Source organism: Maylandia zebra, linkage group LG3 (assembly GCF_041146795.1).
Source record: "Maylandia zebra isolate NMK-2024a linkage group LG3, Mzebra_GT3a, whole genome shotgun sequence".
Classification (NCBI taxonomy): Eukaryota; Metazoa; Chordata; class Actinopteri; order Cichliformes; family Cichlidae; genus Maylandia; species Maylandia zebra.
Genome location: NC_135169.1, coordinates 31,896,898 through 31,911,663, shown reverse-complemented (window position 1 = coordinate 31,911,663; position 14,766 = coordinate 31,896,898). Strand labels below are relative to the sequence as shown.

General features: G+C 40.0%; 1 protein-coding gene across 1 annotated transcript; it reads left to right on the top strand.

Moving 5' to 3' along the window:
* Positions 1-2,024: 2,024 nt before the first annotated feature.
* On the top strand, positions 2,025-13,727 carry LOC101469456 (up-regulator of cell proliferation-like). The gene is made up of 4 exons (XM_024806153.2): positions 2,025-2,112; positions 8,429-8,533; positions 8,692-8,869; positions 9,002-13,727. Exons 3-4 carry the CDS (start codon positions 8,755-8,757, stop codon positions 13,666-13,668), a joined length of 4,782 nt encoding a protein of 1,593 aa, XP_024661921.2. The 5' UTR covers positions 2,025-2,112; positions 8,429-8,533; positions 8,692-8,754; the 3' UTR covers positions 13,669-13,727.
* The last annotated feature ends 1,039 nt before the right edge of the window (positions 13,728-14,766 follow it).

Genomic DNA, 14,766 nt, shown 5'->3' with positions numbered 1-14,766 from the left:
TTTGTTGGTTTGTGTTTATTTTGTTTTATTTCACGAGCTAGTTATTAGATGCCACCCAGCCCCTCTCTTTCCAGTGCAGCAAGCAGCAGGTGCACCTCACAAATGGAAGGCGTCCATACTCCCTACAAATGGGCAGTAGAAAACCAATCGGTGCCTATGCAATCCCCAGAATGCACTGGCATGATGTTGGGACAACATGGGTGCAAGCAATGTTCCCTCTAAGTGCAATTGTGCACTGCTGGCACGGTCTCTGCGCACAGAAAATCTGTGTTGCGCACAAAAAAAAAATCTAACCTGAATTGAAATAGAATTAAAACTTTAACAATTCTGTTTTGCAGTGTTAGTCAGTAAGTGACTGGCTGCTCCCGTATGGGATTAGAACGATGCCACCTTATCCCATAGTCCAGCCAATCACGCGATTTACATTCGTATATACGCCCCTAATCAACGTCGTTGACAGGCCATGACAGCGTCCTTATGTGCCGACACCAGTGCTTTAGCTAGCAAAGCGGCTGATGTGGAGTGAAGCCACATTAATGACAACGTGTACAACCATTGGAGATGTGAGCAGGACAGATGGAACAATTGATGGAAAAAGTGTCAATTTAAAAACTTTATAGCAGTTTTTAAATTGTGTTGATAGGCCACATAAAATCAGAGTTATGATAAAAAATATATGCAATGTTTGTTTTATTCCTGAATACTAAAACAGTAAAAACAGCGTTTTATAAGGAAAACGCTCAAAAGCACTCTCCGCCTGTGAGCAAAGACAAAACCAAAAAAACCCCCACCCTTTCCTATTGGTCAAAAAATGTACCATGTCAACCTATCAAAAAATGATATGGCAACGTGGCATTTAGTTGTTTAGGAAAGGGGGAAGTTTTAGGAGTGACAGCGGTGTTTTGAGATGTGAGAGATTTGCAACGTTTAGCCAAATCTTGTGTAGTTAGTGTGTAGTGTAGTCAGTAGTTTTGTTGTGTGTGGCAGAACAATGAGGCAACTGCTGAATGTTACAGGTGTTACAGCAGTGATACAACTCCTGCTGTCAGGCCTGCAGGTATCAGGCTGTTGTTCTCCTTTATTTCATAGTGGACAGATATTATTTTTTGGAGTGACACAAATAATTTGTGTGGCATCAGATTTGATGCAGAACAGCTGATTGTTCTGTAAATAGTTTGAAATGTTTATTTAAAAAAATGCCTTGGCTTCATTTTTAGGTAAACAGCTGCAAAAAACTTTGTTGTTTGCATAACTCAGTTACTTTTTTGAAGAAGTTACTATATAATTAATTGCCCAACATTGGTCATTATATACTGTATTTTGCAGACAGAGAGTAACAGGACTCTCTCCCAGACCACAGACTCATGATACAAGTCAGCTTTATAAAAAACAAAGAAAGAAAGTTGTGTTTTCAAAATTGGAGTTCAAGTTACTTTTACTTCCAATAGTGTTACTACACAGGTCATGAACAAGATTTTTTTTAAATTTTCATTGTAAGTGGGCTAAAGCAGTTAATTAAAAGTAACATGTAAATGCTGTAATTTGATTATTTTAATAAACCATGTAACTTGGATGGTTTCGAATTGTCTAATGTTGCACACAGTGGTCCAACTCTCACAGTTGGTGTGTTTGCTCAGACACGTGAAAAATTAGAGGGAACATTGGGTGCAAGCAACTTTTTTGCCAATGCCCATGATGCCACCCCCACCATGACACTACGGCCCATGTCGCCCATATCAAAAACTGCCACTAACCACCACCACTTTTTTTTTTTTTTTTTTTGCACAGTCGAGGAGCCTATCAGGCCACATTTCACTGCGTGTTATACCCGTATAACCATGCACGTGACAAATAAAGAATCTTGAATCTAACTACACTGCCTTACAAAATGAAAGTAAGTGAGGCACCTCACCCCTTTACGAGAAATCACAGGATCCTGAGTGAAAATGAAAGTGTTCATTTAACAGTATAAAAGTGGAGGTCAGAATACTGGCTGCACTACACTGTCTGAAGAATTCAAAAGAAGCGACTTGTCTACAGAAACAGGAAAACAATTGTGCTGCCACTAGTGCAGAAGCAGACTAAGTTAGACGACAAATCTCTTCCATTACGGTAGGTTGTTTAATACTTTTATTTCTTTTTCATAGGGATGTTTCTGTTATGTGGATGATAAGGAAGACCAGATGTTAACTAGTGAATTCACCAAGCTGCTTTTTTCAATGCAATAGTCTAGTCTGCAATAAGCAAAAGATTTCTCAAGAAAGGCTTTCATTCTTTGTAGACTTACAGTCTGATTATTGGGTTGAGAAAAAGTATGCTTCGGCACACATTAGTCTAACACACTGTGCTGACTAAATTGCATTATGTGCATTTTGGGGTTGGTATAGAATAATAACAGGTCACAAGTCAGATAAAATTGGATAGAAAACTATCCAAATCAGACAGGATGCATATACAGGGTGGGCCATTTCCATTTATATGGATACAGGAAGAGGGCCATTTGACTAGGGATGGGTATTGATAAGATTTTAACGATTCCGATTCCATTTTCGATTCTGTTTAACGATTCGATTCTTTATCGATTCTCTTATCGATTCTTTTTTTTTTTTTTAAAAGGAGAACACTAAGGTCGATTAGCTTAGAACTTTGTTTTATATCTTCTCTTTGAACAAGATAGAAATTTAGGAGTAACATGGCCTTACAAACCCAACAGTGAGATCTTGAGAGATCCAGCCTACGACTCTTCAATGGGGTGTCACAGGGTCCCCAGGAAAAAAAATTGTAAATGTAAAATAACAAAATAAATATTCTTGTGAGACATATCACATATTGACGGGGTCGGGTTATGTTAAAAAGTATAAATTGTTATACTTTGTTCATTGGTTCAAAGGTACCCCACACTTCTTTTTTTGTTTGCTTGTTTGTTCTGGTGTATTTTTCATTTGAACTGTTACTCTGCCAGAGTACTCATATTTACAAGATGGCAATTGGTGTATCAGGAAAACTATTTTGTACGTATGTTCCTTGAAGGGGATTGAAGTCGTTCTTTTTTCCACCGCAGCGAAGGGCTAGGAGTAGGAGAGGAGCTGCTGTATGTTTTTGTTATCGAATCGATCTGATTGTGAAATAAAGCATATGCAGTGAGAAAGCAACTCCAGGAGTCATCCCTGCCTTAAAGCTGCAACATTCTTCTGTAGCAATAACAAAGTATAACATAAATTGTTCTGTGGCAATTACACAAGAATATCCAGTAATGTCCCTGCCTACAATTAAACACATTCACTTACCAAAAATCGGAGGCATCTGCTGTGGCAAATGGGTTCAAGCCTTTGACCACAAACTTAGACACTGCTCGGTGACATTAGTCTATCCTGGCCTGAAAGGAGACGCTACCGGTAGACTGCAGCGAGAACTACCAGCGAGCGCCAGCCAGACTCTGTCTGTCTCTCTCATCATGGTCACCTACATGTACAGTAATGGCAGGTCTTGTAATAAGGCAGATCGCGCTAACATAATATGCACTGTTAGTTGATTATTTACCTGCCACATTAACGGGAGAGGACGTGCAAACGTTAGCGCTGCTGCTGGGTTGAGAGTCACGAGTCCGGAGCGGAATTAAAAACGCGTGTCATCGCGTGTTTTGTGAGCAAATGCTTTTGCATATTCGTAGTGTTTCCTCCCTTAAATGAAATATCTACTTTGCAAGTTGCCCTGTTGTCATCGGTTCTCATAAAGTATAATCAAACTTTTGAGCGTTTGAGCCGCTTAGGCGCCGTGTTTCATGCCAGGTAAATGACGCTCCGCAACGTGGTGACGTCATTCGGGGCGACTGGAATCGATAAGGGAATCGTTTGCAAAAATGGCAAACGATTCCAAGGAATTGAAACAGTGGGAACCGGTTCTCAACAAGAACCGGTTTTCGATACCCATCCCTACATGTGACACATCAAACTTATTTGTAATGTCACAAGAAAAACAATGGTGTGCTTGGTTTCAACGTAACTTTATTCTTTCATGAGTTATTTACAAGTTTCTGACCACTTTTAAAATGTGTTCAATGTGCTGCCCATTGTGTTGGATTGTCAATGCAACCCTCTTCTCCCACTCTTCACACACTGATAGCAACACCGCAGGAGAAATGCCAGCACAGGCATCCAGTATCCATAGTTTCAGGTGCTGCACATCTCGTATTTTCACACCATAGACAATTGCCTTCAGATGACCCCAAAGATAAAAGTCTAAGGGGTTCAGATCGGGAGACCTTGGGGGCCATTCAACTGGCCCACGATGACCAATCCACTTTCCAGGAAACTGTTCATCTAGGAATACTCGGACCTGGCACCATAATGTGGTGGTGCACCATCTTGCTGGAAAAAACTCAGGGAACGTGCCAGCTTCAGTGCATAAAGAGGGAAACACATCATCATGTAGCAATTTCAAATATCCAGTGGCCTTGAGGTTTCCATTGATGAAGAATGGACCCACTATCGTTGTACCCCATATACCACACCAAACCATCACTTTTGTTGTTCCAACAGTCTTGGAGGATCCATCCAATGTGGGTTAGTGTCAGACCAATAGCGGTGGTTTTGTTTGTTAACTTCAACATTCACATAAAAGTTTGCCTCATCACTGAACAAAATCTTCTGCGTGAACTGAGGGTCCTGTTCCAATTTTTGTTTTGCCCATTCTGCAAATTCTGTGCGCCGATCTGGGTCATCCTCGTTGAGATGCTGCAGTAGCTGGAGTTTGTAAGGGTGCCATTTGGGAGTAGCTAATATCCGCCGAAGGGATGTTCGACTAATGCCACTCTCCAGTGACATGCGGAGAGTGCTACGCTGTGGGCTCTTGCTGAATGAAGTTAGGACAGCCACTGATGTTTCTTCATTAGTGGCAGTTTTCTTGCGTCCACATTTTGGCAAATCCAACACTGAACCAGTTTCACGAAACTTAGCAAGTAGTTTGCTAACTGTAGCATGGGAGATGGGTGGTCTCATAGTGTGTCTTGCATTGAAATCTGCTGCAATGACCCGGTTACTGCGTTCACCAGATATCAACACAATTTCGATCCGCTCCTCACGTGTTAACCTCTTTGACATGTCAATGGCGGTGAACAAAGTGAAACTTGTAAATAACTCATGAAAGAATAAAGTTACATTGAAACCTAGCACACCATTGTTTTTCTTGTAACATTACCAATAAGTTTGATGTGTCACATGGCCCTCTTCCTATTGAAAAAACAAAAGTTGTATCCAAGATGGCCGACTTCTAAATGGCCACCATGGTCACCACCCATCTTGAGTTTGCCCCCTCACATATACTAATGTGCCACAAACAGGACTTTAATATCACCAACTATTCTCATTTTATTATGGTGTATCCATGTAAATGGCCCACCCTGTACTTAATACGAGAATGATAAGATAAGGAGAAGAGAGTTTTGCTTGAAAGAACTGTTTAACAAACACTTTGAAGAGCAGAGCAGAGCTGTCATGTGCAGGCCTACTTTAAATTAAAACATATGTGAAATGATCCACAAGTGTAAACCAAGCTTTACAAATGTATACAATGATTTCTATTAGGGGTGCAACGATACACAAAATTCACGGTTCGGTTCGATACTTTGGTGTCACGGTTCGATATTTTTTCGATACAAAAAAATGTTCATGCATTTTTAATTTGTCATTTATTAAAATTATAAATATATATTTTAACTCAAAAGTACAGTTTTTAAATTTAACCCTAACCCTTGTGCGTGTTTTTTATTTTGACAGCGAATGCGCACCTGCGGACCACTTATGTGCAGCCCTGGTTATTTAGCTCGTCATATTGCAGCCACAGAAATTCTTTTGTCCATGAAACCATAAAGCTGCACTTTCTTTTTGCCTTATAGTCTGATTTGTCATAACTTCTCCGTTTTGTGGTAAGCTTTTATTTGGCTGTCACTTCTTCACCCTGACCTGTCTTATTTGGCTCAGCAGAACTGAAATGCTTTTACACGCTCACTCACATAAGCTCAGCGATTCTCTGCGCGATCAACCTCTCACATGTGTAAGCTGCGGGAGATTTCACTTGTCATGTTTGCATAGTAAGCTAACGATTAATAAGACGATGTCAGAGGAATTGGTGCACAAATTATCATCACTCACAGATCAGTGCTGTCGCTCTCTATACACAGTTCGCACGATTGCAAAGTGAAAGCAAAAAAACAAGCGCAAATTCAAACGCGACTTCAATATGTCACATATTGACAGTGGCTCACCGATGCCAATGACATAATTACCCAGCTACATTTCTGAAAGAATGCAAAAGCATTGACATATATTTTTCCTACAATAGCCCGATGGGCAGGGCAGAGATAGATTTTGGTAGCCCGACTGAAAAAAATCGCTAGCTCCAGGACGTCGGGCTAGCGATATTGCGAGCCCTGTATCTGATTGAGGAATCACTCATCTTTGGAAAAGAGAGTTTATTACAGAGAAATGGCTCTTTCCAAAATAAAAGCTATACTATACGCTTCTTCTGGGCTATATTCTCAGCAGCATAAGGAGAATCATGTGCTAACAGCTGTCTAAATGACTCGGCTAAAGTTAGTAGCATGCTTGCTTTTTTTTTGTCTGCCTCCACTTGTCTTTGCACTAGGATGATGTCGGCGTAAATGTGCAGTCATATTCGTTGTGTTCCCACTAGTGCTTTCAGGTTAATCTCGTTGAAATGACCTTAACGCCACAACACGGCAAATCTCCGTTAACGAGCTACCGCCGATCACTCCGTGCATGGGGCTAGACGGCCAACACGTTAACGAGCTAACTGCGCTAACACACTAGTTCACACCAATGTAATTGAGCATTGCATGGCACATCCAACATACTGTTTTACTTTAGTCCATGACTCGCTTACCTTCAGGGTCATACGTCACATGAAAACCAAAATAATTCCAAACGCCAGATCTGAATGAGGTTCAATTTGCCTGTTGCAAGTAGAGCTTAACTTCTGTCTCGCTAGCTTGCCCTGCGCTCTTCCTTCTGACTATGCTGTCTGTGTTGAGCGCTCAGTGGATCTGCGCTCGACAGTGCAGCCTAGGCGGAGTAGTCGAACACAGATTCACTGAGCGCTCAACACAGACAGCATCGTCAGAAGGAAAATTGATAAAAGAAATTACAAATGTTGTATTGTTCGATACATATGCGTACCGAACCGAAAGCACTGTATCGAACGGTTCAATATCGATAGGAATATCGTTGCACCCCTAATTTCTATGTAACCTTTGAAGACTCACACATGCATGCTTCAATTCCCACACAATTACTAAAGAACACATGTAAAAGCATTTCACGAATGCATACATCCAAACCTGAATAAATACTGATCATTTACGCACAATTTGTTAAGTTCAGCTTTCACAAATCTGATCGTTTTGACTTTCAAAAACTTGTCTGTATGTAAAAATGTCTAAAATAACACATAACATGTCTCTTGCTCACCCACAAAAGCTTAAATACGCTTAAATGCGCCCAATAGATACAGATCTCCAGAAAAAATCTCCAGATCCACAGCTCTGAACCGCATAACAACAGTTTTTTAAAAAGTAGGTTTTGACAATTTTCTTAGTTGAATATTTTTTCACATATAGTTTTAGTTTTTTAGGTTTAGTTTATTTAGTTAAGTGTGTGACCTAAGGTCCACTACACTGCTTTACAGAATGAGAGGAAAGGAGGCACTATACACCTTTACAAGAAATCACATGATCCTGAGTGAAATGGAATGTGTTCATCTAACAGTGTAAGAGGAGTTGTCAGAATCCCTGCTGCACTACACTGCCTGAGGAATTGAAAGGAAGTGACTTATCCACAGCAATAGTACAACAATTTTATTGTCAATAGTGCAGAAGCAGAAAAAAGTTGTTTTATTTACTGGCCGAGCCACATTCTGACAGCTCAGCTCAGCTTTTCAATCAAGCGTGCAGAATATATAGCCACAGATCCGATGATATGATGACAAAATTGATCATCAACCTGTGACCTAGTTTGTCCTGGTGCCAAGTGCACTTATGGACAATGTATGAACATGGTGTTTGTTAATGTTACTTGCCCTGAAGTCTAATAATAGAACATCACTTGGTTGCAGGCAGGCTGTTAACCCCACGCTTTTAAATTCATACTGTATTAAGGGACAAATAGTTAAAAACCACAATTCAAAACCCTTATTAACACAAAACAATGGTTTTGTGAACCACATATTTTAGGGCACAGGGCTGCAAACGAGTATGAAAATCATGGTCAGGGTTTTACTCATTTGCCTATGTTATTAAAAGTACTCAAATTGTTTGTGAGATGATTGGGAGAAACGGAGATATTGTTCTCTTGATATGTGTTTGCAATAATGTATTTCAATGTTTTTTCTCTTTTTATCGTCATTTGTAAAAAAGGAAAACAATGATGAAGATTTAGTTGTTGAACTATACTGTGAGGATGACCTCCATTGGCACCATGTTCTACCTGCAGGGATGACTGTCAGCAGATTGTTACAGGAGGTAAAAGTCATCTTTATGCTTTTTATTGCCACAGCAGAAGGACATGACATGATGTGACTTCTGTAAATAAAAACCATTAATATATTAATATTATAAGTATTACTATTATTATCCCTACAGTTACTAGTTGTCAAGACAATACTGTTTAATATCAACAGTGAGTTAGTGTCTCAGCATTTGGACACGCCTGCTGGTGAAAGTGAGAATTACACAGTGATTACATGCAGACAGGAGGAAAAGAGTTGACAGACATGGACAGCTCAGAGCCAGACAACCTGAAACCAGAGGAACAAAAGTCCAGCCAGACTCCTGAAGACATGAAGGATGAAAGCAAAGGTCAGTCCATTGTTACCTACACACAGACACACACACAAGTAAAAGTTAACACCAATTACAAAACCAGATGACATACTGGTTAAGTTGTAAATAAAAGCAGGATGCAATAACTTTTAAATCTCACATCCACAGTGAAACACCTGGAGAACTTATTGGAAGAGCTGGACTTGACGCAGTGCTACACAAAGAAGCTATCACTCAGCAGAATACTTGAGATTGATTTGAAGAACATCACTGATGAACCTGCCAGGCGTAAATCTGACCTTCCATGGTATTTTCTAAAGAAAGTAATGATGCTTAATGTGAAATGTACATCAGAGTGTGAGTCAAACAGTGATGATGAAACAGGGAGTGCATACTTAGATCTTGATAATATGATCAACCATTCAAACACAGAGGACATGGTGAACCCCCTCGACATAATCACTGCTCTCTTTCTGTGTTCTGATGGTTTTCTACAGCAGGAAATGGCACTAAAAATGTCCATGTGTCAGTTCTCTGTCCCTCTGCTGCTTCCTAATTGTGACACAGAACAGTGCACACTCATGCTGTGGGCCATGAGAGACATTGTTAAAAAGTACAGACCTCAGTCTCTTTCACAGTCAAAGGGCTTCATTGAAGAAAGAATCGTTCTCTCTGAACTTCCAATGGTCTCTTTTGTCAGACTGAGTGAGTGCTCCTTGTCCAAGTCAGAGATTCTCAATAAGCTTCTGAGCAATGATCAGCAATACCACAACACCTTTGTTCACCACAACATGGAGTGTGGTGACAGTCCAAGAAGAATTTCCAATGGACTGACTGAAATTACTTGGTACCTTCCTGGTGGAAACACAAACATTGATATTTTCAGTCAGCCAGTGGCTGTTGCCAACCTTCGCGGAGACATTGCTTCATTTGAAACACAATACTCCTTTTTGTGTCAGACATCTGCAGCAGTTTTTGTTTTCTTTGATCATCTGGATTCTGAGTCTGACTCTGTGATCAGTCTACTTAAAAGCCAGAACAAAAAAGCACAGATCTTCTTGGTTGGTAACTGTGAGAGCAAGCGCTTCAATTTGGATACTGTGAAAAACCTGGCAACCAAGTTGTGCTTCAGCAATAACAACATTATTTTTAAGACAAAGCAGAAAAATGAAGCACACTTTGTAAAAGATTTGAGGAAGACAGTCAGAAATGTGATTGAGAAATCAGAGCTGAAGATGAAAATAGAGAAGATGGTGGATATTGCCCATGAACTGGGAATCCTGGTTGATGAAGATTTTTCAGAGTGCCAGACTGCAAAGAAAAATGCAGACGCCATCACTGCAGGAAATCAAGACATCCATAAATACAAAGAAGATCAGCTTCCCAGACAAGGACAAATATGGAAAAAACTGACCTTGTTACAGAAGGAAGAGTTTCGACTTCGACATGTTGGGTCTAAAAATATAGAACATTACAAAAGTGATCTTCAGAAACAGAAAACAGAACTGCGGAAAAAGCAAAACTCTTATGAGATGTCGACAGCTATGGCAAACTTCATCACAGGGATATCAAGCCCAGGAACAGAGAGGTTTTATTTCCTGAAGTGGATGAGAATGAACCTCGATAATGTGTCTCATGTAAAACTGTCTGAACTCCGAGAGAAATATAAAGAAAAATGCAAGAACTCTGAGAACAAAGAGGAGATCAAAGAAATTGACAGAAAGATTTCCAACAGCTCACTGGGGACTGAACACTTCTTCCGTGAAATGGGTCAGATCTATGAAGCTTCACTGTCTCTTCCAGAAACAGACAGATCACGTCAACAATTGCAGCATCTGCCCAAACTGTGTGCAGAGTTGTTGCTTGATGGATTTCCTCTTGAGCTCGTAGATGGAGATGCATCCAACATCCCTCTCAGATGGGTGAGTGATGTTCTCTCTCAGCTCAGTGACCTGGTGTCTCCAAACAGAAAGATACGAGTAGTCACAGTTCTTGGAGTTCAGAGCACAGGAAAGTCCACTCTCCTTAACACCATGTTTGGAGTACAGTTTGCAGTCAGCAGTGGTCGATGTACTCGAGGTGCCTTTATGTTGCTCATCAAAATCAATGAAGACATGAAAAACGTCCTAAACTGTGACTTCTTGGTGATCATTGACACTGAGGGCTTAAAGTCACCAGAACTTGCACAACTGGACAACAGCTATGAGCACGACAATGAGCTTGCTACACTTGTTGTGGGGCTGAGTGATGTGACCATAGTCAACATTGCAATGGAGAATTCAACAGAAATGAAGGATATCCTACAAATAGTTGTGCACGCTTTTCTCAGGATGAAGGAGGTGGGCAAAAAGCCTAAATGTCAGTTTGTTCACCAGAATGTGTCGGATGTTTCAGCCCATGATAAGAACTTACGAGACAGGAAACTGCTCCTGGATCAGTTGAATGAGATGACTCAGGCAGCAGCCAAAATGGAAAAGAAAGAGGAGAACAAGAACTTCACTGACGTGATGGAGTACAGTCCAGACACTGGGAACTGGTACATTCCTGGACTGTGGAATGGAAACCCACCAATGGCACCAGTTAATGCAGGATACAGTGAGGCTGTATATGAGCTCAAGAAAAACATCATCCAACTACTGGGAAACTGTGAGTCATCTTCTAATAATATCATGGAGTTTAAAGAGTGGGTGAAAAGCCTGTGGAATGCAGTAAAGCATGAAAACTTCATCTTCAGCTTCAGAAACAGCCTCGTAGCTGATGCATACATGAAGCTCTGCACACAGTTCAACAAATGGGAGTGGGAGTTCAGAAAAGAAATGTACACCTGGGTAAAAGATGCAGAAACGATAATTTCAAATTTTGGTACCATTGCAGCAAAATCTGAAACATCTGACATGAGAGAATTTCTCGGATTTTTGAAAAGTGAAGCCTCCACAGTGCTGTCTGCATGGGAGACAAAGATTCTGGACAATCTGACACAATATTTCAAGCAAACAGAGGGTCATGTGGATCTGGTTGAAGGATACAAAGAGGAATTCTCAAACAGTGCAAAAATCCTTCGTCTTGAAATAGAAAGTGGTGTAAAGTATCAGCTTGAAGCAGCAGCAGAAATCAGACATGGAATGACAGAAATTATTAAAATCAAAGAAAGTCACAGAAAAGAGATTGAAAAAGCAGTGTGTGCATTAATTGATAAATGTCGAAAGAAAAAAGTCAAAATGACAAACAGAGAGTTGGACGAAGAGTTTGAGAAGATGTGGAGGGAAACTTTAGAAAAACTGTCTTTCTCTGAACAAAAAATTGTAAATGTTACAGACAGCGTGTCCCGCTACCTCAGAGAAAATCTGAAACACAGGGGGAGCCGTGCACAACAATTATTAACTGAAAATAATCTGCAAGATTTTGGAAACGAGTCTTTCAAACATACAGCTGAAAGATGGTTAAGCAAATTTAAACACACAACAAACAAAGTTTTTACTGGTCAGGATCACATAAAAGGTCTGTCTGACAGCATCATAGCTGCTTGCAAACACTCTGTGAATAAACAAGTGAAAAAAAAAATCAATTACCATGACAATTACATCCAGGAGATCCTCCGCATGATTGATGAGAAGCTGAAAAACCATCAAGATGTCAAGATAAACATTGAGTTTGAAGTTTCGCTAAAACAGCACATCTGTGGATTTGCAGCCAGAAAGTTTCAGAAAATGCACGAAGATTTCTTAGAAGAAAATGATCCGTACAGATGTCTGACTAAAAACAAGGAAAAGTTTCATGAGGACTTCAAAGATATGTTTCATGAACGAGACCAGTGTCAGAAGAAGGCAGAAGAATTCACAAAACAATGTTTGAAGCCTGCTGTTGAAGACTTCATTAATCGCTCCCTGGGTCCTGATATCATTGGTGAAATGAGGAAACTCGAGCAGTTCAGCACAAGAATGTCCTTCCAGTATTCAATTTTACTGGATTCGCTCTCCAAGGAGGATTTTCAAAGCTATCTGAGCTACATTCGCTCATATGAGAAGTATGTAAAAACATGGATACTTGAACAGATAAAGAAGCACTTCTCAAATGAGTCGACAGTTTTTGAGTTTGAGGAGCGACATCTGCAGTCATGTATTGACAGCATAAATTCTGCCATCAACAAGGCAAAAACCAGAAAGAGTGATGGCTTCAAGGCTTTTATTAAAGATATTTGTAAAGAACTTGGTGATAAACTGGTCATTTCCCAGGATGCTCTTGGTGCTTTCATGATACTGAACAATGCTGACAAGGAACAGTTTGCTGACTGGCTCACAGCATCTGTGAGTGACTTAGAAAAAGCTCTTAGAAATGAGTCTAAAGAATCTACCTTTGAAATGAAACTACAACATCTCTGTGTAGAGCCTCAGGATGAGCTTTTCAAGCAGCTGATTGGTTGTGGCAAACAGTGTCCATTCTGTGCAGCTCCCTGTGACGCAGGAGGAAAAGCCCATACTGAGCACTTTGTTTCACTGCACAGGCCACAGGGTCTGGGTGAATACAGGAAATTCTCAACAGGTATACTTCTCACTGACTTATGCTCTTCCAATGTGAAAAGTCACAAAAAATTTTGCTGCATTGAAACACAATATAAACCACACCCTTATAAGAATTACAAGGAAATTCTCAAAGACTGGAAAATTCAACCAGATGAGAGCCTGGAGGCATCAGACTACTGGAAATATGTAATGACAAAATACAACCGTAACTTTGCTCAAGAATATGAAGCAGAACCTGCTGTCATTCCAGAAGCTTGGAAAAAAATAAACAAAGAACAGGCAGAAAAAAGTTTGAAAGAATCATTTTACATCTAGTAACTTTCCAATTCATGGTGCGCGGTTGACTGGAGCCTTACAGGAGAAAATATCACAATAATTGTGTGGATGCCTTAATAGGCATCCACACTATTGAGATCCTGTTTCTCTTTCTTCTTTATTATTATTCCGGGTGTTTCCGTACACTTTTTGCCGTGGATCTACTTCCACAATTTTTGTGCTATTTTCACCGTTCAAACTCTAAACTGTTCTGCTCTTTCTGCTAATGCCGGCTATGACTTTTGGTGTTTATTACTATTATACTTTTTAAAATATTACACTTTTTTCCTTTAATTTGTCCCATTGAAATGAATGGGAAACTTCCACAATTCTGCTAAAACTTTCTTGTCTTTGAAACTTAACTACTGCCTCATACTTTCACCTAGAAACTCCATTCAAACTTTAAAATGTTCTCAAATGATTTGGCTATTCCTGTATGATTCAGCTTTTTCAGATCTTCTACCGTTTTAATCTTATCCCTCTTTGAGTTTTCAGTTGCAAAATTGTGATTTTTCAGAAAATACATGCGTTGCTATGGTTGCTATGCAATTAACTCAGAGGGGACAGTGAAACTGTTTGAATTTTCTCTTCATGTCCAAACAACTTCTTGCTACTCGCTCAATTTCCACTCAAGCCCCACAAATTATACATCAAAACGTAGGTATTTTTGCTGGCTTTCAGAAAATGTCACTATCATTGTTGTGGGACTCATAGATATTTTGCAAATCTCCTCAGAGTAACACAAAGTCAGAAAACTCTCCATATAAACTCAATGGAGAGTTTGTTCAAAATCACCGCTGGATTTCTCTAATGAGAGGCATTTTCAAATTGTCATATCTCCTTAACGAAGCGAAGTTAAGACATGAGGCTTGTCCCCGTATATGTTCAGACACTCCTGACGCTCACAATTCAAGAATTTCTTTCTCACCTATTACCGTTCTGAAATGAGTTGGACTTGTTTGAGGGTAGGAAATTTGTCCCTCGCTCAGATTTCATCAGATTTCAATCTCTGGAAATGAACCACTTTTTTCTCTCGTCATATCTTTTTGATGGATTTCCACAGAGCCCTGAAAATTTCCATGACTGTTCACCAAAGCC

Excerpts from the sequence above, each read along its gene's own strand:
- LOC101469456 (XM_024806153.2), top strand. The coding sequence starts at position 8,755 with ATGCAGACAGGAGGAAAAGAGTTGACAGACATGGACAGCTCAGAGCCA. Across the intron at positions 8,870-9,001 it reads CATGAAGGATGAAAGCAAAG|TGAAACACCTGGAGAACTTA; the intron begins GTCAGTCCATTG and ends TCACATCCACAG.